The following is a 27,871-nucleotide window of genomic DNA, read 5'->3' as shown; positions in this document are numbered from 1 at the left end:
AAATGATAAGAATCCTGCAAACTACATTATTTCAACAGAGATTTACTTTCTCAGAGATTTTTTAAAAATAGGGGAAAACAGTCAATTCATCAAGTTTACATTTGAATCAAAAAAGTAATGAGTAATCATTTCCTTATCTAAAATGTTGAGCCTTAATTAAGTTCAGTACTGATCACTCATATGTATGTTAGCTTTTCCTAAATATATAGATTTTAAATTATTTTTTGTATCACACCATGAAGCTAAACTGAATTCACATTTTTATATATTAATGGAAATAATCACTAATTAAGTCACTGACAAAAAAGTGAATATTCATTGGAACTCAATTATAAATAAAACAGTTATTAATAAATTTTCAAATAGTCCATTTGGTTAATTCTCAAGTATCTGCCATTATTGTTAAATAACATATACTTGACTATGGCCTATGAGTTCAAAGAAACTTCCAACTACATTGGATGAAAAGGGACTTTTATTATATATAGTTGCTTTTTCTGATTAATAGAACTAGTTATAAAATTAATATTTATATTGAAACAAGTGTCTTGTCCACATTTTTAGATTGAAATATGCCCAGTGTTGTTACATACTGTAATTCTATATACAATCCTGAAATCCCAAGAGGCAGCATTTCATTTTTTTCTAAACTATCACATGTAACCAGAAACAAAAAGAACAAGACTATTAGGTATTTTTTAAAACTTTTATTATCTCACTGTTTCTTTTCAAATCTCAGTTCACTAGTTTTGACTGTACTGCACACTGAAATAAAATCATTATGATTTTTAGTCCTTCCAGGGGAAAACACACATATAATATTCTTAAAAGTTAAGAATGATCCTTAAATCTTTCAAAGACTTTCACACACCTATTTCAGTGAGCATCATAATATTGATAACAGATATAGCATTGTGTTCTAGTTAATGTGTAATGTGCCTTGCGGCAATATAAGAAAAGCTTTGAAGAAAATGAAAAAATCTGCAGTCTTCACAATCAATATAGAGACTTCTGGTTATTTAGCTCAGTTGATTACATACCTTGCCCAGTAATTCTCCCAATGTGACATCTTCATGACTCAGAATCCATTTCTTGTCCTACAGCAAAGAATAAGAACAGTTGTTTAGTACAAGCAAGGGTACACTTCTTGAAGTTGCATCTGAGCCAGTGGAAAGTCAGCCTAAAGGGATATTTCATTCAGACCATTCAATCAACAGCACACTAAGAAGTTATAACCCCAAGATGCTGTAAAACAAATTTAAGAAACGATACTACACAATAGGATATTAAAGTCTACATTACAGCCAAATTCTATCAGAAATCTCACCCTTTGAAATGATAGTATCCCTGTAATTAGAACACAGCATGTACTTTCCACCAACCATAAAGTTTATGTTATGCTATTATTTGTCATTTCAAAAAGCTGTCATAAGTACATGAGGGAGTTTGATTTTATAATGCAAAATTTTCAGTTCTCATTTAATCTTAGAAATTATTTTTCTACTCAAATCATACTACTAAGAGCTAATTTTTCCACATATAAATGGGCCATGAGTTACAGCTGTCTGTGACACTTCATATAGTCCCATATCTTTCCCAAGTAATCTCCTGTGGTATAATAAAGCAACAAACACCAATTACAATATCACTAGGGTGCATAAGGCCAGTGATGCAAACATATCACTGAAAGAGAGCATCCCATTATCTCATCTCAAGTACTGATTACTAGAGGATATTTTATCATCTAAAAAAAGCTCAACTATGAAACCCCACAATACCAGAATGTAAGAAAAAATATGCTTTTTAATGAAGGAAGGAAAAAGGAAAAAAAGTAAGAGAAAAGGAAGGGAGGAATAAAAAGGAAAGAAAGAGAGGAAGGGAAGAAAAAAAGGAGGGGAGGAGGAAGGAAGAGTTGGAGGAAGAGTATCCTGGTTGATATATTTTATTTATGAGTTAGGTTTCTTATTAATGTTAGAGTGTAGTTTTCCCCTCATTACAAAGACAGATTGAAATGTAATTATGATCTATGAGTTGTAACAAGTAATCAGACATCTTGAAGTAAAAATTCACCCTAACTATGACTTTAAAATGTCCTGGACAGTTATTTGAAGTGCTTTACCTTCTGAAATACCATGTGGCAAACACTCCAGCAACACTCTCTGTTAGGTCAACAAAGGGACGACACTGATTTTTAAAATGCAATAGTTTTGATGCATAGTTTTCCGCCTAAATATAAAGTTAATGCTATAAAGATCCTGGAAGAAAACTTAGGAGGATAACCTCATGATCAAGTGGGTAGGCGAAGGTTTCTTAGAGAAGCACAAAAAAACACTAACTATAAAAAAGAAATGAAAATTGGACCTCATCAAAATTGAAAACATTTATTCAAAAGCATCATTTAAAAAATGAAAAGACAAACTACAACCTGGGAGAACATTTTTGCAATACTGAATTTCTATCTGATAAAGCATTTGTATGAAGAACATATACAAAACTCGTATCTCAACAACAAAAGAAAGAACCCAGCTCAAGAAATTGTGTAAAAAAAGTTCAGAAGAGATGAACAAATAGCCAGTAAGAACATCAGAGACACTTAACATCATTAGTCACCAGTGATACACAAATACAAATCACATTAAGACGGTACTTCATTTTCATTACTTCATACCCATTAAGATACTAAAATTAAAAAGATTAACAATATCAAGAGATTGTGAGGGTGTGGAGCAACTGTAATCGCTGGTGAAAATGCAAAAGCATTTTTTTCCCAAATGCAAAAAAAGCATTTTTGCATTTGGGAAAATAATTTGGAAGTTTCTTATAAAGTTAAACATACACATCCTATGACTCAAATTGCTCTCCTAGGAATTAACCAAAGATAAATGAAAACATATCCATGAAAAGATTCATCCAAAAATGCTGGAAGCAGCTCTATTTGTAATCGCCAAAAACTAGAAACAACTCAGATGTCCATCAAAAAGAAAACTGATAAGCACATTTTGGTACATTCAGGCAATTGACTATTCAGCAATAAGAAGGAACTTACTACAGATGCATAAAACAGAGCACTTGCAAATCATTTTGCTGAGCTAATAAATCTAGACAAGCTTTACATACATACATACTAATTCCATTTACATAAAATTCTAGAGAAGGACAATCTATAATGCTAGATATCAGAGAAGTGGTTGCTTGGGGCAGGAGCTGAGAAAGACTGACTGCAAAAGGGAAAGAAGCAACTTTGCGGGGGGTTATAAAAATGTTCAATTCCTGGCCAACATGGTGAAACCCCATCTCTACTAAAAATACAAAAATTAGCTGGGCGTCGTGGCACACACTTGCGGTCCTAGCTACTCGGGAGGCTGAGGCAGGAGAATCGCCTGAACCCGGGAAGCAGAGGTTGCAGTGAGCCAAGATTGCGCCACTGCACTCCAGCCTGACGACAGAGCGAGAGTCCGTAAAAAAAAAAAAGTTCAATTTATTGGTATTTCATTGAACTATATATTTAAAACCTGTGGAAAATTTTATTTTATATAAGTTATACATCCATAAAGTTCCTTTTTTAATAAAAAATAAAAGAGCTGTACTTTCCATTTGATTAGCAGTTCTGGGGTTTAATTCTCCACCCCACACCCTATATATATAAGAAATGTTATTCTTCTAAGAGTGCCATCTGGCAGTCAGGAAAGTTATTTTAAAGTTGCAAACTGATTCTTAGACAGCTTTTCCACTTTAGACAGTGATAACCTAGGCAGATCAGCCCAATCCTTGTAGTGCAAACCACTGAAAAACAGGATGAAATGTAGAAACAAAAACACAAAAAGAAAAAACAACCAAACAAAGAAAACCCCTAAACATCCATTTAAAGGCACTGGAGAGCTACCAAAATAGTGAAGTATTGACAGACTAAAGCTAGGTTAAGAAAAGAAGCCATGTCAAGGATTTATGGGCTACTTTTACCCTTGAATGCACATGGTCACTGTGAAAGCAGAAGCCAATACATTAAAAAATACAGAGAGAGTTCAGGGCCTGCAAGAAGAAGAGGCTCTGATAAAATATCCCAGGCTTTAAATAAACCCCAAAGATACCACACTGTGGTAGAAAAAGTAACCTGGAAATGAAAAGAAGTAAGCCTACCTTCTAAACATGTGCATCATGGACTCAACCAAATTAGGGATTGGCAAACTAAGTCTGCAGACCAAACTGGCTCACTGCCTGTCATATCAAATTTGAATTTCAGTGTCCTTAGATAATTGATCAATAGATCTACAGAAATTATCCAGTCTAAGTTATAGATAGAAAAAAAAAAGAACAGTAGAGAACAGAATGTTGGTCAGCAGAAATAGGAGATGTGAGGGGTTGAGGAATGGAGATAAGTTGACCAAACGGTACAAAGTCTCAGTCAGATGGGAGGAGTAAGTTTCCAAGATCTATTGCACAGGAAAGTGACTATGGTTAATAATAATGTATTTCTATTTCAAAATTGCTACAAAAAGCTCCAGATTTTCAATGATCTCACTACCAAAAATAAGTTATGTGAAGTGATGGATATGTTAGTTAGCTTGATATAATCATTCCACAACATATACATATATCAAAACAACACATTGTACTCATACCCATAAATATATACAATTATTATTTGTTAATTAAAAGTAAAAATTTAAATAATAAAAAAGACATGTGACTCAGTCTGTAAGTGGCAGGGATAAATGCCCGAGGAGAATTCAGTGACTATTTTGATCAGAATTTGGTACCTGCAGATAGTCTGCAGAAGTGTTGATAGAGAGGCAAACTCCCAATCCGTTAAATTGGATAAAGACGGGGTAGAACTACCAACCCTCTCCCCCTTAGGTATTAAATGGAACATTCCTAAGGAGGCTGCTAAGTGGCTGAGAAAGACATTCAATTTCAGTTATACGATGATGCTAAAGCTTTACTTATGCCTCTGAAATGGTTTCAGGGGGCAAGTCAAAAGTAAATTAGGGAACATGGACATTGAGTAATGCACAGTTGGAGAATGGGGAGTTGCTGAAGAAGCCTGGAACTCTGCATTTGCCTTTACTTTTACTGACTTTTCTCCTTCTCCCCTTCTATCCAAAGGAAAGAAAAGTCACACTCAGAAGATATGGCCAAAGACAGCTGCAGCTCGCTCCTTAACAACTGCTCCAGAGCTGGTTTCTCCTAAAGTGATTATACTACATATTTCTGGTCTCTATCTTTGCCCTGTTTTTTGTAAAGGGACAAGGAGACTTTTTGCAACCTTCTCAAATACAGAGAAAAAACAGAAAAAACGGAAGCAGACTGCCTCTTAGTCTCTTCCAAGAAATAGGAATAGTAGCTTTATCAGTCCACAGGTTAATGAATGAAAATAAAAGTTGTAATTAAGTATAAATCATCAATAGAAATAAGGTAAAGACATAAAAGATGTATTACAATAGGAATGAATAGAGTTGACAGAGTTATATTTAACATTTCATTTGCTTCCAAGTGATCTGTGACCATACAGAAAAATCTACAGACCTGTGTTCAAAACTAATGGTTAAATTTCCCTGATCTTGAAGCTACAACAGATTGATTTAGATTCCTGACATGTTAATATTTGGATTCTATTCTTTATGTTAATTCTTGAGTATTAATATATTATGATTACGGTAAAAGAAAAATATCCACTTTTCCTATTTATCAATTCTCTTATTTTAGAGATATTCTGGAGATATAAATTATGCACTTTGGTAATCACTAAGATATGGGCTGCATATAAAGATTTTGGTGGCCTTATAAACCCATGAAATCACAGTGTACCTTCTAATTGCCTAAGCAAATAATACTTATTTTTATTAATTGATTCGTGAGTGACACTGAGAAAAGAAGAAATGAATGAGATGGATTAACTGCCCTTCTGGGGAGTTGGCTGACGCTACTGAATCTAGTTCTAGTAACTTGTGGATGTGAGGTAGCTGACTGTCCCTGTCTTAGTTTGGGTTCTCTCAGAAGCAGACCCTGAGACAAGGATTCAAATGCAAGTAGTAGTTAATTTGAGAAGCACAAGGAACAGAAAGAAAAAGAGGTGTAATACAGGAAAGTGGGGGCAACCAATAAGGTAAGCTATTACCTGTTGAGTGAAAAAATGAGGCACAGGGAGGAAATGTAAGTGTGTTGGGTGAAGGGTAGGAGTTGGGCAAGAATACCTGTGTAAAAGAAACATAGTTTCTTTCCTAACCTACGATTAGTGGTTGTCGTAGTTCTACCAACATTAGCTCTCTTCTCTCTAACATCTCTAAAGAGTTTATTCTTGTACTTCACTGCCAACAAACTTTCTCTCAGTCTGCCATGCAGCAGTCTCTCTGGCAGAGCCCACAGAAGCCACCACTCCTATGGGACTCAGTATTAACTACGCTGGTAGAGAAGGGGTGTAAGTCTAGGAATATGAACCTGGAATTTTAAGATAGAACTGTCCACATATAAGGATATATTCCATTAGACTCATGTAAAATGGTAGTTATGCTCCATATATTGCATATGTTATAGATACATTTAAACATTGCTAGCACTGCTTCTCTAGGAAAGTTCATCTCCAAACAGATGAGTTAAAGATAAACTTAAGATTACACTCTGTTCAAAATGTCATTTCAAGTGTCACATGAGTAATGTAAGTGATGATAAAGGATTTCAGAGGAAAAGGAAGCCATATTGTGCTAGAAAAGTCAGAAGAAGTCTGAGAGAATAGGTAGTATTTGAGATAAGTCTTAAACATGGATATGATTCTGATATGCTAAAATCAGAAAATAACTTTGGCAAAAGCATAGAAGTAGAAATCTTCTAGATAAGAGTGAATACACAAGAAGAGTGAAGGCAAAGAGTTCTTAAAGGGGAGCAATGTTCAGTAAAAAACTAGAAATGTACTTTCTAACCAGGCCATGGAGAGCTAAAACAAGGAATCAAGTATTCACTTAATCTTATAGACTAGAGGTCTCCAAATATTCTTTATTGTGTAACCCTTTAATTTTTTTAAAAAATGTGAGCATTTATACAAATATATAATGTATATTATCCAGTATCCAAACAAACAATTAAAATACTATGGTCATTGGACAAGTTCTAGAAGCATAATTCTCCCTGCTCCTTTCCACAGGAAAGTATTATAGCTATAAACCCTGGACATAATTCAAGAGGCAAACAAGGAACTCTGAAAGATGGTATGAGGAGAGTGAATTGGTTTGGGACTCCTGGAATGGGAGAACAGAATAGTGGCAGGATGTCTTCCATCCTACTGCCACAACAGAAGGCAGTTTGACTCCCAACATAGCCATAGAAGGCAGCTCAGTTAGGCCTATTCCTCCCCTGGATTATATGAGAGTCCTCAAAATGACCAAATGAGCCCAGTACCACCTGTAAGGGGACTGACTGGAGATCCAACTAAGAATAAGCAGCTAAGGGAAGACTCCCTTTCCCAGCAGGCCTAACACTGCTTTGCCCCACCAAGAAATACTGGGATGGCCCAGAAGTAACAGGAAGATAGATCCCAGCCAAATGAGCGACCAAGCCTAAGAGGCCTCTTTGTCTCTGTGGGCCTGTTATCTCACTTCCCAACTGAGAAATAACAAGGCAGCTCAGTTGCATTGGCAAGAGAAGCACTGCCACAAAATAAGACCTATCCTGGGAAGTCTCTTTGTCTCCATGCATGGAGACTCCTATCTCCCTTGCCAGAGATGACAGGGCAGCATGCCTAATGGGAGAAAGAATCCCATCACAATAAGGTCCCAGCCCAGGAAGTACTCTGTTCCCCAGAGGCAGGAGAAGTCTACCAAACAATCCCACAGGCCTAAGATGCCCTTCCTCGGTGAAACACCTGGCAGCCCAGACTTGGGGAATTCCTTCTACTCCTAGAGGCAGCACTAAAATGAACAACTTAGAAGGAAGCCCAGTGGCACCAGATAAACCAACAAAACAAAATAACAACAAAAAAGCTCTAAAAATTGCACTGTCATTGAAACCGTTTAAAGCAGGCCAGGCCCTACCTGTTAAACCTAAACAAGGTAACTATCTGCAAAAATGAAAGATTTAAATGGGACCCAAGATGTCCTAACATAATAGATTATATGTCTAGGGTACAATTAAAAATCATCCATCATATCAAGAGCCAAGAAAATCACAATCTGAATGAGAAAAGATAGTCAACCAACAGTGGGATGGATCAGATGTTGGAATTATCTGATGAGGATTTTAAAGCTGCCAGAAAAATGCACAATAATCGCTTACAAATTCCCTTGAAAAATATGAAAACATCTAGATTATCTCAGCCATTGAAACAGAAGTTATTAAAAAAAGAACCAAATAAAAAGTATATAACTAAAAATTACAAAGCAAATTTTAAAAACTCACTGAATGGACTCAATAGTAAAGTGAAGATAAGAGAGGCTAATCACTGAACTTGAGGACAGATCAATAGATTACCCAATTTGAACAACAAAGAGAAAATGGAATGGGTGAAAAAAAATGAACAGAACTTTAGGAACCTGTAAGGCAAGCAATCCCACATTTGTATAATCTGAAATAAAAGGAGAGGAGAAAGAGTAGGGCTGAAAGAGTACTTAAAGAAATAATGACTGAAACTTCTCAAATTTGGCGAAAAACACAAATCTACAAACAAGAAGCTGACAGGACCTGAAACAGGATAAACACAAATAAATTCAAGCCAAGATTCATCATAATCAAACTTCTGACAAGGAAAGACAAGGAGTCTTGAAAGCAGCCAGAGAGAAATGACTTCACCTACAGGGTATACCAATTCACAGAAAGCAGACTTCTCTTCTGAAACCACACAGTTCAGACAAAAGTAGCACAGTATCTTTCCAGTGTTGAAAGAAAATAACTCTCAACTGTAAATAGTAAAGGTGGTAAAACCATCTCTCAAGAATGAATGGAAAATGAGGCTGGGCACAGTGGCTCACCCCTAGCACTTTGGGAGGCCGAGGCAGGAGGATTGCTTGAGGCCAAGAGATCTAAACCAGCTTGGGAAACAAAGTGGGACTCTGTCTCTAATTTAAAAAAAAAAAAAAAAAAAAAAGAATGAATAGAAAATAAAGATATTTTCAGATGAAGAAAGCCTAAAAGGATGTAGGTAAAACCAAAACTAAACAGAGTTCTACCTTAACTTTCACAATAACTCTGTGAGTAAAGTTTAACAAAGTAGGTCTGTTTCATTCAGTTTCTGCTTATCTCTATACTCTTGACGACCTTTGGTGAAACTGAGAACTAAACTACCGGAATGTTCAAAAGTTACCGAGTAATGTTAGTCTATAATGACTGAAGTGGCAGATCAAGAAGAACTAGGTTGTTACCATGTTTAAAGTAAACATAAATATTCATTCTACGCACATGGTGCCTGGTTTGGTGTCCTCACCATGGCTGGTCCTGTTAACAGGTATGTGATCAGCCCCTGGCAAGAACTTTGGACTCCAAAACTCAAATGGGATTTCCTGAGCAATGGTATCACACATGGCCTTGCAGTTTGTAGACAGAAAGACTTACCCATACAATTCCTGCTATAAATAGGGCAAGAAAGCCTCTTTTGACCTAGCTTTTGCTGTTCCTACATGAGTCTTTTGCGACAATAAATCCTAGCCTTGAGTATAACTTTATATTAACTTATGTGAGCCTTTCTAGTAGATCAGTGAACTTGGGGGTGTTAGTGAGACCATCAAGCCAGGACTCTGAGGTTCTGAGAGACAGGCTACTCTGACAGTAAATGGCAGAAACAATGTTTGAACCCATATCTGTCTGACTCTGAAGCTTATGTCCTTTCTAACAAATTACACTGTTACCCAAAATAGAGTAATTTATTTAAAGCAATGCATATGACTCTTTCAAGTTCAGAGATGATGATGCAATCAATTTTAATTAATTGAAACACAATGGGTTATAAATTCTATTTTAAGTTTCATGTTCTAGTCCTAACCGATTTTTTAACTTATGATTTACATACTTTGTTTCAAATTATTTCCATGCACATCAATTACAGATTGCTCTTCATCTACTGCATTTATTAGAATATAATCTAATTTAAAGGTTTGCATTTTGCACATTCACAGTTTTTGTGTCAGAAAATAAAATCACAAAAAACTTTACAGTTGTAATCAAGTATGTCTTAACATAACTGGCAGAGTTATGAGTCAATTTTGTATAATCTTTATGTAATCTGTAACCTAAAAAATAATGACTCAACTTCGGTCTCTATACCACTTATTTCCACTAGATAAATGACAAATATTCCATTTTCCCACAATAACTCTGTATCAAATTTTCTATAAAATATAAAATCACTTAAAAATAAGGTTTCAACAAAACTGTCATTAATATAGTACTTTTAATGAAAACACTATGTAAATCCCACATCTTTATACAAGGAGATACAGTAATAAGCAAAAGCTATAAAAATAACTGAAAATAAAATCTAATTAGTTTTAAAATGTTAAAACCTAAATCTTAGAATTTTGCCTCACAAATGTAGTCATTTTAAATAAAGTGAACAACTATCAAATAAGCAACATCTCCTTTGTTCACCTGCGGAAGACAACCAGCAGTCTGCCCAGGCTGCAGGGGACTAACTGTGCTTCTTGGCGGACTGCTACAGGGTACAGATGGTCATTATTTATTATGTCAATCAACCCCTGCCAAATCTCTTCGGATGGTTGTGCCATTTCTTCCTAAAGTTATCCCTTAAAGGGCTTTATGGGGCATAGAGACATATTTGAAGTTCGATCTCAAGTAGGTAAGTCAGAGTGATTAGAAGTGTGACTTAAATTAACACTTCCCTTTGATTCACAGTTCTCCAGGAAGAATGCCCATCAAAATAAAATACTACTAATAGTAAAGAACAATTTTATTCTATTCCTGTATACCTCCCCAACATTCAAAACTGAAATAGAAGTTCTTGCTTCCATGTGACTGAAGTTATATTTTTAATTCAACATTTTCATTTTTAAATCATTGTTTTTGATAAATAATTCTACCTTAAATACAGGCCAATTCACTAATACAGTAATACAATCTATTTCTCAGCAAGAGCCAATGTAGTGCAGGTTCAACATGAGGATTTAATTACAAAAAATACTGGAAATACAAGCTTTGTCCAGCCCCTGGTCAAAGAGATAGTAATCATCCAGTGTAATAGTTTGAAAGAAAGAAAGAAAAAAGGCAAAATTTAAATCAGACTTTAAAAAAAAATATTATCTCACTACAAAGATTTAATACCTGTAGCAGATGAATTTCTAAACATATTGACAACATGCTATTTTGGAGCTAATGCACAAAGACCAACACATAATCCTTGAAAAGAATAATTAGCCGGGTGTGGTGGCTCACGCCTGTAATCCCAGCACTTTGGGAGGCCGAGGTGGGCAGTTCACAAGGTCAGGAATTTGAGACCAGCCTGGCCAACATAGTAAAACCCCATTTCTACTAAAAATACAAAAAAATTAGCCAGGCATGGTGGCAAGTGCCTGTAATCCCAGCTATTCGGGAGGCTGAGATAGGAGAATTCCTTGAACCCGGGAGGCGGAGGTTGCAGTGAGCCAAGACTGGGCCACTGTACTCCAGCCCAGGCAACAACAACAACAAAAAGAAAGAATAATTAACAAAATGTCACAATACATAAGATGATTCTCAGAGATTTTTCTACTACTCATACTGAGAAATATTTGCTATCTCTATTTTTCTTTTATATACAATTTTTCAGTCAGCCTGCTTCACTATCTCCCTAGCTGGCTCAGCACATTTATTCCACTCAAAGTCTCAGCCATAGAACCTTTTTATAATCCAAGAATTATTCAGAATTTGATCAGCTTTGCCATTAAAGTTATCAGGGTTGCTTTAGAGGAAAAAAAAAAAAACTTATTGGAAAGTATGCAAAGTAGTTGCCCATCTGGAATCTACCTGAGAAGCTTTTAGTAACTGAGTATTTGTTTAAATGTTCTATAAATTCATTCTAAATAATCCAAAAGTACTTTCTTCCCAAATGGTTCTCATTTAGGAAACACACACATTATTACCTTAGAAAATATTTCATTATATTTGCAAGCTACATAAAATAGTTCTTGTATGTGTATAATTTATTTTATTCTATCATTCTAGTAAGGATTTTAATTGGTTCTTATTTTTAATGTATGTCTATGCAATTTCCCTACTTATAAAGTAAACTTGTTTATTATAGGATACTATTAATTGAACAAAAGGCTGTACAATTTTCTGTACACATATGAATATTTTCTAACTCATTTTCATTCATCTCAACTTTAGAATGTCTGATTTTTCTTGAATAAAAAATTCTCCGAGCCAACAGTTATGCCCTCCAAAGGAAGCAATGCAGGTGATAATAAGTGAAAAAATGCTGATACAGACCCTTTCCAGGTTCTGGCTACGGAGTGACTAAAAACAGCTAGCTAGAAAAATATATACGTTCAATACAGTCTATCAAATTCCTACAAGAAACATCTTATTATTCACCTCTAAATACTATGTCATAGATTTATCCCTTGTGCTGATGAATTCTTTAACAAACATGATGTGAAAGGCACAGGGGCTCATTAAAATGAAAGCAAAATATAGTTTCTGCTCTCAGGAGTTTATTATCCAGTGACAATAGGAAAAAGAAAGGGGGATTAGACAGTACCTTTATCTTCAAATAGCAAAGAAGATGAGACTCCTAGCTTTTTCCTTTCATTCTTTGGTATCTACCCACTATCCTCCATACCTCACACACTCTGGCCATTATGAAGAAGGGGTCTCTATCAGATGGGCTTGGCACTGTCCCCAGTGGCTACCAGAAAAAGGGAGACCTGCCTGTGAGTTGAAGTGAATCAGGATCTTGCTCCCAAGGACCTCTCTCCACTGCTTTCTTTTGTTTTCTTTCCATTCCACTCTGCATAGGGTGGTAGTCTTATGAGGAAGAGATATGCAAGGAGGGACCCTTGTCCAGGCTTCAAGGAATACTCAGTGGTGTCATTTTGTTGGTCTGTGGGAACCTGACACTGGCAAGAGGCGTCTGAGGAGTATTAGGTACTATTCCACTGAGTTTATCAGAATCCTCTTCAATAGCATCAAAGGCTAAGGAAACTACAGTGATCTACAGCACTGCGGAAATAGTCTTCTGTTCTATGTATTTGTTAAGAGACTAGGCTATGGAGCGAAACTGCTTGAGCTTGAAATATGGCTGTTCTGCACTAGCTGTGTAACTTTCAGCAACATGGCCTCTTTCAGTCTCAGCTTCCTTATCTGCAAAATAAAGATAAAAAGAGAAGCTACTATATAGAGTGGTTCTAAATATTAAATGAGATCTTAATAAAGTACTCAGTCAGTGCTTAACATAATAAGTGCTTAATAAACGTTAATCATTCTTCCTATTACTCAAGAACCCTCAAATCTTTGGGGGAAAGGGGAGTCCATCATCTCTCATACTGTTCTACTCCTAGCACCTTGTCTTTCCTTTTAAGCAAACCACAACTGCTCATTCATTCATTCAATCAACAAGTATTTACTGAATATCTATCAAGTGACAGGCACTGTGCTAGGCACTGGCTAGATAGGGTGAGTGAAACAACGTCCCTCTTCACGAAGAGAAGAAAAAGTGAAAATGTTTGCAAATTTAAAAAAAAAGTTACAAAAAAAAACCCCAGAACACAAACAATACTGAGATAGAGAATAAAAATGGACATAAGGGAACCATTTAGATAGATTGGCATTTAAGCTGAGACTGAAACCAGGCAAAGGTAGGAAAGAATACTGCTGACAAAAGGCACAACTGGAACTAAGGCTCTGAGACATAAGAAGCATGTGGTATGTTCACGAAACAAAAGGAGAGTCCACATTGTTCCCCTGAGTTCAACTTGGACGTATCCAAGTGCCTACTTGAAATCTCCACTTGATTGTCTAATAGTATCTCAAACGAACCATGTTCACAACAGAACTCTCAATTCCTATCTCCCTAAAAAATTGTGTTTCTCTCATAGCATTCTCTATTTCAGTAAATGTAACTACTATTAATCGAGGTTCTCAACCCAAAAATCTTAATCATTCTTGATTATTTGCCCTGCCTCATTCTCCACATACAATGCATCAGGGAAAATGTTAGATCTACTTGCAAAACATCACTCAACACATACACTTTCTGTCTATCTCTACTCCTACCAGTTAAGACCAAGCAAACAACATTTCCTTCCACAGGTCACTATAATAGTCTTTTAACCTGATTTCATGCTTCCATCCTCCCTTTACATACATTTTACACATAAGAAAAAAGATGTGGTTTCTTTAAAAAGATTTAATTAAGAACCTGCTATTCTCTCATTAAATCCCTCCAGTAATGCCCCATTGCTCTTAGATTAAAAACCAAGCTATTATCTATAGCATAATAGGGCATAATCTAGTCCCTGCAGATCTCTATCCTTATGTTATTTCATTCCTTCCTCTGAGGACCTCTTTTGATTCTTTATGCAGATGAAGCATCTGGTTATTGTTGATTTTGATCCTCTATACATTTGTATGACATAGTTATTCTACCTGGAATACCCTCCAGTTAGAACTTACTTGTTTTCCCCTACAAGTTCATGTTCCAGGTCTTGACTTGAATCGTGTCTCCTCAGAGAAACTTTATCTGACCATCCCATCTAAAGCGACCTTCACAAGGTAATATTTCTATATATTATGTCATTAGCCTTTGTGGGGCCCAATGTCGCATGTCTAAATATGTAAAACTTACATATCAAGTTAACAAATCATTAAATGTGGCATGTTCTTTTCCATTACTTTGACAAATACACCTCCCTAATAACCTGGAAAGTCAAATATTCAAGACTTCTGCACTAGAACATGGCAGTATAGGAGAAGTCTCCCCAGGTCCTACACTGCAAGCCTACTCGTCTTTCTCTTCCCATTCCTGCTTCCTTTATGCTCCTCATGTAGCCTAGTATGTGGTATCTCCAGACTCTCCTTCCTGCATATTCCAAGCTGCATCCATGTGTTCCTCAAATATATTGGCCACCCTTCCTGTGGTCTACCCTTGAGACAATGGACATCAGTCATCAGCTTGGGCAGGGCATGGAAGTGGGCTCAGGGTTGCTGGAACAGGAAATATGAAGATCTACAGAATCTGAGGTAGAATGCATGGACTGTATATGGCACATATTCTAGGTACTTTAAACTCAACTATAGGGAGGGTGCAACTGGCAGACTGCCAAAATGGAGCCAGCGATGTAGCCCTCCTTTTGGATCTAAGGACATTATTACTTTGCTTGTTTCCTTTTTAGCATGATGAACCTATAATTATCGTATAAATTATTTGTTTACCTTTCTCTGTCTTCTCCCTCTAGAAGGTAAGCTGCATACCTACAGGGGCTTTATCTGTCTTGCAATGCTTAACATATGGTAGGTATTTTTTGGATTTTACTTCTTGTAGTAATGCAAGATGAACAACAACTTTTAGGAACAAAATTCACACATTTCACAAGGTCATGTTTCATAAATATCTATCAAATCTAAGAAAGCTTGTTTTTTTGCTTTTCAATTAGTCTTATTCATAGAAGACATACAGTTTAGTAGAAAATTACTTTATAGTAATGAGATGGGATATATGTTGTTTATCCTAAAGCTTTAGTAATGTTATAAAGTACTAAGATAAGCACTAAGAATCCTTCATTATTAACTAAAAGCTAGTAGCTAAGAAAAAATTGGTGAAGAAAGCTTACTTTTAGGAAAAACACTTTTATTCTAATAGATTCTAGTATTCAGAATATCCCTCTAGCAAATGTTGTTAGAATACTAAAAATGAAAAAAGCAATTCCCACTTGTGAGTCTACAATCCATTAAATGACTTGATAATTATGTTAAGTATACCCTTATATTATGCATATGCGTTTTTAAAAATAATGTACGTAGAAGCTTGTTGATTTCAACACTAAAAGAAGCATTCAGAAAGAGACTTCACACAGGGAAGTCAACATTATAGTCCCTGTTCTCACTCTTATTCAGGTCAAATAAATCTTAACAGACCTACAGTTAGTAAGCACACCTGCTAAAATCTAAATTCATTAATTAAAATGGTAGTAGGATAACACTGAGTACAGCAAATATATGTATTATATATTCACCTTTTTGGATCTGATCATGAGGCGGGTGTGCAGTATTTTGGCATTTCTGATAAAAGATGTGTAAAGTAGCTACGCTAAAATTATTCTACTTAATATGAAGCAAAACACTTAAAATAACTTGAATTTAAAGGAGAATAAAGGTAAAATGGTTCCTTAACTCCTGGTTATAAGCGTACCAACAACATGCTGGTCTTTATGTTCTGAGTGTTAAAAACAAACAAACATTTCATTCAAATTAGACCCAAATCAAACAGGACCATTTAGAAAATTTCAAAACGATTGAGATAATTATTTCACTACAGCTCTTCAATAATTAAAATAAACAAAAGAGGTTCATCAGTACAAGGCCTGGTGTTTGGCAAAGTGGCTGAAAACCAATTTTGAGGTCTTTTTACAGTGTTCATAAAAGGCAGACTGCTTCTGGATACAAAAACAAAGTCATAAGGCAAAGCTTGGCCGCAAAGTGTGTGCCAAAAGTTCACAAGGGCATATATAATAGCTGAATAAAACATAATTAATCTTTGTCATCCATCAATTTCTCTAACTAGGGAAGATTTCCAGCAAGCCAATTTTAGTAACCAAAAAATTCCAAGTCATATAGAAGGAAATTGAGATCTAAATGTGGCTTATTTTCCTCCTTGATCTTACAAGTTAATAATCTGAAGGAATATTTCTTTTTATTAAATAACAAAGAATGAAAGGGATGTTATTTGTTCAGTTCTAAGTTGATTTTTAGAAGATTCTTTTAAAAGAGAGAAATTTTGGACTTATTTCTAAAACTGTGGTAGAGACCAGTGAGATGGGCCAAATTTATTCTTTATTATATATGACTATAAAGTAATATTACCGATTTTTTAAAAGCATAATTTCAAAGTAAGCTTATTCTAAAAACGCCGATCTTGCTCAAGGCAAGATGTTTTAAGACTGATTTTAAAATTAATTTCCAAATGTAGGAAATTGGAAATTCATACTTAAAACTACCTTTAAGCAACTTAAGAATATTTCTAATGTCTGTAGATTATCAATGTACATACAATTAATTTAGAAAGCCAATCATTAAGAGTCAAATCTGGTGTGCTTGTTAGGAGGTCAAACTTGGTGAAAAACAGGTGCACTGCAAAGCAGTAAGACACATTTTATTTTGGATTAAAAGTTACCTTGAAGTAAATTCTAAAAGAAACAAATTGCAAAGTACATTAGGAAAAGGCAGCATTGCTACAATTTTTTTCTCCAAGGTGATTTTGGTGATAACGTTTATATTGTTATCATCAGCATTTTAAAATCAGTCGTAAAACATTTTTTATATATAAATGTATCTACAGATATATAAAGAAATAGGTTAAGTTTGGAAAGTAAAAGGTTACTGTCAGGTGTGTAACTCACTTCTTCCCTGGAATTGCAGGGAAGAATGCTAGAAGAAATGAATGACCTCCACCAGATCTCTTTATAAAGTTATTAAAATTGTTTTTCAAACTTTAGCCTGCATCAGAATCAACTGGAGACCTTGTAAAACGTGACTGATGTCTCATCCTCAAAATTTCTCAATCAGTAGGCCTGACATAGGGCCCAATAATTTGTATTTTTAGTAAGTTCCCTTATGATAGTGATGCTACTGGTCTGGTGATCACACTTTGACAATATTAAATAATGATACTTTGACCAGATACTGGTTTGGTAATCATACTTTGACAGTACTAATAATGATACTAATAATGACCACACTTTGACAATACTAACAATGATACTTTTGCATTTACTTGAGAGAAAGTTATTAGGAAGGACCTATCTATTACATAAAATTTTTTTTTTTTTTTTTTTTTTTGAGACGGAGTCTTGCTCTGTCACCCAGGCTGGAGTGCAGTGGCGTGATCTCAGCTCACTGCAAGCTCCACCTCCTGTGTTCACACCATTCTCCTGCCTCAGCCTCTCCGAGTAGCTGGGACTACAGGCGCCCGCCACCACGCCCGGCTAATTTTTTTTTTGTATTTTTGGTAGAGACGGGGTTTCACCATGGTCTCAATCTCCTGACCTCGTGATCCGCCCGCCTCGGCCTCCCAAAGTGCTGGGATTACAAGCGTGAGCCACCGTGCCCGGCCCATAAAATGTTTTGAGCAGGATATATTAGTGGTCTTCTAGACTGCTATTGTAAATAAACCCACAATTTAAAATTGTATGAGGGCATGGCTAGAGAATATGACATAATCACATAAGAATTTTTCTTTTAATGAAATTAATGGAGTATAAAACTGAAGAGTTCCAAAACCAAAATAGCATACACTGGAGCCCATCTCTTAATCCAAAACCAAAATCTAATCAAATGTGGATAAAGGGACATTTTTTGAAGCTGTCTATGATACATCCAAACCCCTCTGGAAAAAAAATATTACACTTGTGCCTGGTTTCTGCTTGTATATTTTGAATTATTAGGATATTATGGTGTTAGATAATATCTATGATTCATACGAATCAGCTTTGACAATTCAATCTTTTTTGTTACATAAGTGAATTCTCAAAGTCATATAGTTCAACAGCAGTACTACCCACAGTAATCAAGGTTTCCTGTTCTGTTTTACATTTTCCTCTATTATTTGTCCAAACAAGGGCTTGGGAAAAAATATCCAGAAAACAATGTGGGTGAAATCCAACTCTACTACTTAAGTCCCTTCTAAAGGTTCATATTTTGCTTACAGAACTTGATGAATTCTTCACAATGTTGTGAGAAATAAGTATTATGTCTATGCCATTTTAGATGGTTTTTATATGCCAAACACTGTAATGTTTACATATATACGATTCAAAGGATTACATGATTCCATTAACATCTACACAAACCTACCACACAACCACAATTTACAGATAAGGAAATGGAAGCTCAGATTGATAAAGTAATTTAACCATTCTACACATCCACTATTGTGGGACAAGTCTTTGATTCTAAAATCTGTATTCTTCACCACCAAACCATACAGAAAATTGTGAAAAGGTAAATTAAAATGAAAATAAGGGTGTAAAAACCTTGCTTATCTAAGCTTCTCTATATGAGTAGTCCCAATGGTAAGATATCAATTATTTTAACTTCATCTTAAAGCCATATTGAATTATTGATCAGTTATCAGTCACAAATCTTTATATAATTAATTATCAGAAGACAATCTATTTCTAAGTGGGCAGGATGAAGCAAAACCACTCAATGACTATCACTGATATTAATAGTTTCTAGTCAGTGTTAAGCAATTTTCATGGAAAATTTGTGGACTTTTAAAATTATTTCAGCCTGTTTGTCTCAGTCTCATTTTTTCTTTATGTCTCCAATTCAATGAAAATGTAATAAGTAGAAGTAAAAAATCCAAAATATTAAGTCATTTGACTAGGCATTCTAATTAAAACAGACAAGAGACAATAGGTTGACCATACATACATGATGCTTTCTTTCCCTACTATTACAAAGTAAGATGTTAGAAAATAGGGTTTTTAAAAAGAGAATCTATAGAGAAAATGAAAACAAAGGGTTTGTTACTATAAAAGTCCCAACAATCATGTATGTGACCACAGATGGAGGTTGTCAGGGAAAGAAAAGGGTAGTGACTCTCTACAATGCATTAGTTCTCATAGTTGAGGGAAAACAAGAAGGTTTTGTGAATTTCTTGGGTAATGGTCATTTAAGTATTCACATTTCTAACCTGAGTTGTTGGATTTGGTCTCTGATAAGACTTATATTTTATCTTAAAGCAAATAAATAAATAACTATAATAACATTTAATACCAATGATGATATATATCTTCCAACACTAGTCAACAAAATAAAAGCAAAATGAATTTTATTTTGATTTGGACCCTAGCTAAAAGAACTAAAATTTATGATATGCAAATAAGCTCTCTTTTCTTATGAATTACATTATTTCAAGACAAAGGGTTCAACAAGGAATAACAGAAAGAGTGTGAATATACAAGACTTATTTATAAGGCATGAAAATCTTACTACGTAATTTGGGTACTTCTGCAGCAATCATGAGCAGAGGACATCATATCCAACATTTTGCTTCAAAACAATCCAAAGCAATTCTTAAAACAATATGCTTTGTATTTGTAACGTATGAAATAAAATACTTTAAATTCTATAATAACTATCTTCTCTTTTCTAATAATTTTTGATTTGCAAAATATATAACATATCTTTTTGAAAAATTTCAATAAATCTAGGGATATTTTTCTTTCCTAGCCCCTCATTTGCAATCCTCTCAAGCTCACATTTCAAAAGGCAACATAAAATAACTTTCATTTCAGTAAAAAGCCTGTAATATTAAAATTCCTAAAATAACTATGCAATAGAAATAAGAAAACAGCATGTTTATTACATGGTGTATTGGTCAGCTTAGGCTGCCATAAGAAAGTATCATAGACTGGGTGGCTTAAACAACAGAATCTGCTGAGGGCTTTCTCACTGGATTGCAAACTGCCTTCTTCCCACTGTGTCCTCACATGGCCTTTCCTAGGCATATTCACAAGTAGAGATAGGTCTCTCTTCCTCTTATAAGACCACAAAACCTGTTGAATTAGGATGCCATTCTTACAACCTTATTTAACCTTAATTACCTCCTAAAAGCCCTACCTGTAAATAAAGACATGTTGGTGGTTCAACATATGAATCTGAGAGGGACATAATTCTGTGCATAGCACATAATAAAAAATTATAATAATAGTGTGGAAAATACGTATATATTCAAATAAAGAATAGATTCTAAACATTGACTAAGTATACACATACACATTTCAAAGTTTTGCTATTGCTTTGCAACAAAAGCTTTTTATCTGACAAGCGACCTACAATTAAGTCATTTGATTTACATCTGTTGTCATGGCTTTATCAGTGATACAAGAAAGCTGGTCTGATATCATCAGAGACACCAAAAAAGTACACAAGTGTGTATGGATTACTGTTGTCCTTGGTTAAAGTGAAACCAGTTTTCTCCACACACTGCTTGCAACTTCACTTTGCTTTATAGGAGTTGCTCAATCCTCTTATCTTTATTCATATTCAACAAAAGTCCAAATCAGAGTGGCTGATACACAGTGAAGTTTTAATCAACAAAGACAATCTTGAACTACTCAGAAACTAACCCTCCAGTATTCTATCACCTGGCCTTGTCATCTTCAAACTTATCATCAGCCTATAGAATCGGGATGGATAAAGTTGTCCAAAATTAACAATATATTGTATGCTTCCCTACACAGGATGCCTTGGAATACATAAAGATCTCATAGAAACAGATACTGACAAGGCTATAACATTAGCATGTAATTATAGTCTCTGGTTACTGAAGAAGTGCACAACTTAGGTCAGATATAGAGGGAAAAAGTCACCTAGAAAAGGGCATTCTCAGCTCCTGGTGCCTTTGTTTTCTTTGCTCACTAATAGTAATCCTTAAACTAAATGTGACCCAGTCCTCCAAGAGGAGCAAAGGAAATGCAAATAATCACCCCCATTCAGGAGCATCCAAAGCCACAGAAGGTAAATCTCAGATGCAATATGACATAGTGGTTCAAACATTAAAGACATTCTTGGGAGTATGGAGGGGAATGAGAGGTGGAAAAAGGCACACGATGCTGACAACACAGAAAAAAGCCAATTTCTAAATGACAGCAACTCATTCAAAACTAAAATTTAAGTTAAAAAAGGCTAAATTTACAGTAAGAAAACCATATTTACAGTAAGAAAAAAGGCTTAATTTACAGTAAGAAAATATAGGGTTGCTCATGATTCTATTTCATTTTGAATTACCATATATATTGCTGTCTCCTGCTTCCCCCAGGCATGATGTGCTGATCCTGCTCTAGTGCTTCCACAGTTCTGTTCATGCTTATGTCACCTGTCAGCTTGGATTATACTGATCTATTTACCTGTCAGTCTCCACTGGCAGATAGAAACTTTTTGAGGGAAAAGGCTATGTCTCAGTCACCAGTATAGCTCCAGAGTCTATCAAGAAGCTATCACATAATGGGTATTCAATTAATGTGGCATGAAAGAAGGAATGAATACATGCTCCCTCCAACTACTATTTTAAAAAAAAAAAGTCACACATTTGCTTCTCTATCTACATCTTAACCATTTTTAATTTATCTAAAAGTCAATTTTAAAAGAAAGTATTATTTGATGCCAAGAACTGGTATTTCAAGTTTTACTACAAAAGAAACCGATACAGCAGTTTTAAAAAGTGCTGAACAGCAAAACCAAAATGGAATGATACCACTGTGATAACTGCAAAGGGGCTAGCAGATGTTGCTTTAATAAAAAAAGCCATATTACTATGTGTTAGAAACAAGGAGCTTATCAAATCATACATATACAAAAAAATCAAGATGTATGTAACTGTCAAACACAAAAACAACTTTTTTCTATAACTAGATTGAGTCTGAAATTATTTCTGAAGACACCAATTCCATACTTTCAAATTAACACCTACAGAGACATTTAGAACAAAACAGTCTTTAAAAAAAAATCAACATTAAGAAGATAACTTTAAAGCAAAGATAACACTAAAGCCAAAATGCATTTAACACTTCATCATTATTCTAGTAACAGGTAATTCCGCTCCACACATTCAGCCAAGGGAGAAGTAAATGAGTTAAATATTCAAGGAGAATCTTTACTTCCAATGTCCCTTGCTTTTGTCATTTTAAGTCTATCAAGTATGACTTTGGTAGTTTTTAATTTTTATTTCATTATTCATCATATTGTCATAGAGTTTTCCAGTATTTATAGTCATTGATTTTTTTTTCTCTTTTCCATTTTGGCAAAAGCAAAAGGGAAAGAAGGCACTTCACAATTTCTCAAACTTTTGGAAAGGCTTTATGGAATCATATTACATGAATGTTATCGATATAAAAATAAAAGCTTTTACTTTGAAACAAATCAATAAAAAGTGGGAGGGAGGTAAGAATAAATACCTCTTTAAGATGACTAAATCAGGCCGGCCGCGGTGGCTCACGCTTGTAATCCCAGCACTTTGGGAGGCCGAGGCGGGCGGATCACGAGGTCAGGAGATCGAGACCACTGTGAAACCCTGTCTCTACTAAAAATACAAAAAAATTAGCCGGGCGTGGTGGCGGGCGCCTGTAGTCCCAGCTACTCGGAGAGGCTGAGCCAGGAGAATGGCGTGAACCCGGGAGGCGGAGCTTGCAGTGAGCCGAGATTGCGCCACTGCACTCCCGCCTGGGCGGCAGAGCGAGACTCCGTCTCAAAAAAAAAAAAAAAAAAAAAAAAAAGATGACTAAATCAGTATTGGAATTTCATATTTAGCCTCAAAATATGTACGTAAAACTTTAATTGCCACACGTGAAACTTGCCATCAATTGAAGGCAATGTTGCTACCGCTCCCATGAAAAACATACTAAATAAGCAGCTCACCAATTCTCCACAACAGCTGCTCTACATTTAATCACTAAACCAGCTGAGTGGTATTGATCTATGTGAACATTATCTCTAGTGTAATCATGATCTTTACTAAATTTGCTAAGCATTTTAAGCAAACCTATAACATGGCTGGCATATGTGAATACATAGTCTACCTAAAAGAAGGTTACAATCACACACCTCTTCACAATAAGTAAAAACAAGAAAAGAACTAAGTGAGGAGCACCAAAGAGTGCAGAGAATGCAGAGAAGAGATGGTTACTTCGATCAAGGACAGAGGGCTAAGGATGGCCGCAGAGTAGAGAAGTAGGCTCTGCTGAGGAGTAAAGGGAAGCACAAGAGGGCAATAGTCCAGGTAAAGAAAACAGCATGAGCAAAGTAACTGAAGCATGAGTGTTCACAGTGGCTGTCAGAAGGAGAGGCTAAAGAAAGGATCAATTAGAATTAGGTAAACTAGTTACACTAGATTTCCACAATCAAAGAAAATTGTATCCGCTCGCTATTGTTTTGGAGGTCTTTTGTCCCAAAGAAAAAATAAAAGAGGAGGCAGCCTTGAATCTGTGCAGGTCTGTAGATTTATTGGGTTTTATTTAATTTGAATGAGAGCAAAAAGATAAAATTGCCCTGAATGCATGCAGGCAAAATTATACTCAAAAAAATAAAAGGAAGATAAAGCCCTGCTAAGAACATAAACAAGCAAAAAAGGAGAAAACAATGCCTTGTGAGAGAAGGATAACCATGGGAGGTTAGGGGACAACTCAAAGAGCCTAGCTCATTAAGTCCAAGAAGTTAAAGGAAATATTACAAACGGCATGCTAATAACAAGAAAGGGATAATAAAAAAAGAGGTGAGGTAGAAAGGTAACTGAGTGAGACAAGAAACAAATTCCAGTTAATGTACGGAGAAAGACAAACCAGAAAGTACCTTATCTCACTAATTCGTTGTCTAAAATTAAATTTCTTCTCTCATGTTAAACATTAGAGGTCCTCCTTTGTGCATACACTTTGCTGTATCCACCTCTAATTTCTAGCCTGCTGATATTTACATCTTCTCAACATCTCACTGAATTTTGTTCTTTGTCCCACTTTATAAGTCTTAGAAGAATTTCTAATACTATGCATCAAAAGAAGCTAATTATATAATTTGAAAAAAACAGATAAAAACAATACCTATAGCATTAACACATTTAAAAAACATGCTTAAAATGTTTTTTAAATGTAAATGTATTTGGACATTAGATATGCATATTTAAAAATCTAAAAGAATGTACACAGAAAGCTTAATACTGTGTACATCTGAGTGAGGCTCATGGGTAATTTTTAATTCCTTTTACATTTTTCCATACGTATGTTCCTCACTTTTTCAAAATAAACTCATTTCACTGTTTTATTTCACAAAATAAACTGATTTCATTTCACTTTTGCCAAAAATATTCAAAACTCAAAAACACTGTAAATTATTCAAATACTAATATTCAAATACAGAGAATAATGGAAACCTGAATAATGGCTCTGAGGTAGAAAATGAGAGGGCAGATGTTCAAAATTTATAGTCAGCAGGACTTTATCAGCAACTGAATATGGGAGGTAAGAAAAGGTACAAAAATAATGTAGTTTGCATAACTACAGATAATGCCATGGACCGGGGATCAAGACATAAATTCAGGAAGGGAAGGGAAGATGTGGGGTGAGAAATAGGGATTATGAATTCTCTTTTGGACTATCTTAATTTGGATCACCCACAGGAGATCCAGGTGTTGATCCTTGGAGACAATTATAAATATTGGTGAAAACCTTATGAAACTGGTAAGAGAATAGGAACACAAAACATTTAAAGAAGGATTAAAAAAGGCTGGGTGTGGTGGCGCACGCCTGTAATCCCAGCACTTTGAGAGTCCGAGGCGGGCAGATCACGAGGTCAGGAGATGGAGACCATCCTGGCTAACACGGTCAAATCCCGTCTCTACTAAAAATACAAAAAATTAGCCAGGCGTGGTGGCGGGTGCCTGTAGTCTCAGCTACTGGGGAGGCTGAGGCAGGAGAATGGCATTAACCCAGGAGGCGAAGCTTGCAGCGGGCCGAGGTTGTGCCACTGCACTCCAGCCTGGGCGACAGGGCAAGACTCTGTCTCAAAAACAAGAAGGATAAAAAAGAAAACTAAGAAGAGATAACTAAGAGTCACAAAATAAGAAATACAGTAGACTGTTTAATATCCACACCTTTCCCATCTAAGTACAGATACCTCTTTGAAATGTGATCTTGCTGTTTCTCCTGTCCAGAGGTAGTGTCTCTTTCTCATTTTGACTCTGAGTTAGTCTTGTTACTTACTTTGACCAACAGATTGTGGCAGAAGTGACACTGTGGAAATTACAAAATTTAGACCTGAAGAGGCCTTGATGTTTCCATCTTCACTGTCTTAAAACACTACCCTGAGATCATGACACTGTTAAACCTGGGCTTAAAAGACTAGCCATTTCAGCTGTCTCAACTGAACCCATTCCCTTAATCAACTTGTCAGCTGAATGCAAATACATGAGTGAATCCAGGCTAAGTCAGCAGAACCTCCACCCAGTCAACCCACAGAATCATGAGAAACATAAAACATTATTTTTTAAGACACTAAATTTTTGGGTGGTGGCTTATACAGGAATAAGTAACTGCAACAAGGATAAACAGAATTGTGTCTTGAAAGAAGCAAAATGCAAAGGCAGAAGGTAGATTCTGTAAGAGTAGTGAGACTCTTCCAAAAATAGCAGACATTTCAAACAGGCTGAGGGCTGAGAAGAGATGATTAATGCTAGTAATGAGTTGTCTCCAACATTTAAGAGTTAAATTTAAGTAAGGTGGTCAGGGTAGAGGCTTTTGGTGGGTTTCTAATAGTTCGCTGATGAGAAACATCAACAAAGTAAGATATATTATGCTTATAAGTTTAGTTACTTCATAAGAAAGGAGTCATGACCTACTAAAAACATGGAAGAGGGCCGGGCGCGATGGCTCACACCTGTAATCCCACCACTTTGGGAGGCTGAGGCAGGCGGTTCACTTGAGGTCAGGAGTTCAAGACCAGCCTGGCCAACATGGTGAAACCCCGCCTCTACTAAAAATATAAAAAATTAGCCAGGTATGGTGGTGTCCACCTACTTGGGAGACTGAGGCAGGAGAATCGCTTAAACCCGGGAGGCAGAAGTTGCCATGAGCCGAGATCATGCCACTGCATTCCAGCCTAGACAACAGAGTGAGACTCCGTCTCAAAAAAAAAAAAAAGACTGAAGAGGAAGACTAGACTAGTGAAATGAAAGCTTTGGCTATTGTTTTGTTGTTGTTGTTGTTGTTTTGAGATGGAGTTTCGCTCTTGTTGCCCAGGCTAGAGTGCAACAGCACGATCTTGGCTCACTGCAACCTCTGCCTCCCAGGTTCAAGCAATTCTCCTGCCTCACCCTCCCGAGCAGCTGGGATTACAGGCATGCGCCACCATGCCCGGCTAATTTTGTATTTTTAGTAGAGACAGGGTTTCTCCATGTTGGTCAGGCTGGTCTCGAACTCCTGACCTCAGGTGATCCGCCCGCCTCGGCCTCCCAAAAGGCCGGGATTACAGGCGTAAGCCACTGCACCCGGCCAGCTATTATTGTTTAAGATAAGGACGGAGTGGCTGAGGAAAAAGACCGTAAGGAAATACTCAAAATATTTTTTTAAAGTACAGAAAATGATACATGAACGGCCTAGGGAAGGTGAGAAGAGAAGGGACAAGACAGATGAGTTAACTAGAGAAAAACGAAGAATCAAAGACCTTGGTGAGGTGAGAGGAGCTGCGATAACACAGAGAAAATTAGGACAGGTGAAAATAACTGCTGGTGGAGTGTGCAAGTGTTTCTTCTTCAGGTTCTCAGTAAAAGAAAGAAGCAAGTCCCTGACTAATACTGAAGAAACTAGAGACAGTTTAAGAACTTGAGAAAAAATGGTAAAGGTTGGAAATAGCTGTGGGAAATGGGGAGAGGAATCAATTAGACATGAGAACTATTAGGAACATGGTAAACATCTCTAATGGTAGTTGTAGTCAGGAAGAATAATTACCATTCTGTCATTTAAAGACAATAAAATGATTTTTATCAATTTTATGTACTAATAAACTCAATAATATAAGGTTAAAGAGAGATACACTTTATTTCCTCCATGAGTACAAGATTATAATTTTAATCCACTAGTTTTTTCTTTCTGTGGTTGTCAAAAGTGCCCACAAAGAAGACATACAGATCACAAATAACCACATGAAATGATGCTCAACATCTTTAGTCATTAGGGAAATACATACTAAAACT

The 27,871-nt window shown here is 35.8% G+C and overlaps 1 protein-coding gene across 2 annotated transcripts in view; it reads right to left on the bottom strand.

Moving 5' to 3' along the window:
- FER (FER tyrosine kinase) overlaps positions 1-27,871 on the bottom strand; it is a 452,653-nt gene that overhangs the window by 164,947 nt on the left and 259,835 nt on the right. For both annotated transcript variants that reach the window (XM_030817473.1, XM_030817488.1), the window contains one exon: positions 1,041-1,097. In XM_030817473.1, the coding sequence (XP_030673333.1) occupies positions 1,041-1,097 (57 nt within the window). The remainder of the gene's footprint in view (positions 1-1,040; positions 1,098-27,871) is intronic.

This window comes from Nomascus leucogenys, chromosome 2 (genome assembly GCF_006542625.1).
Source record: "Nomascus leucogenys isolate Asia chromosome 2, Asia_NLE_v1, whole genome shotgun sequence".
In the NCBI taxonomy this organism is placed as follows: Eukaryota; Metazoa; Chordata; class Mammalia; order Primates; family Hylobatidae; genus Nomascus; species Nomascus leucogenys.
Note: the sequence above shows the minus strand (reverse complement) of the source record. Positions and strands in the feature narration are given on the sequence as shown.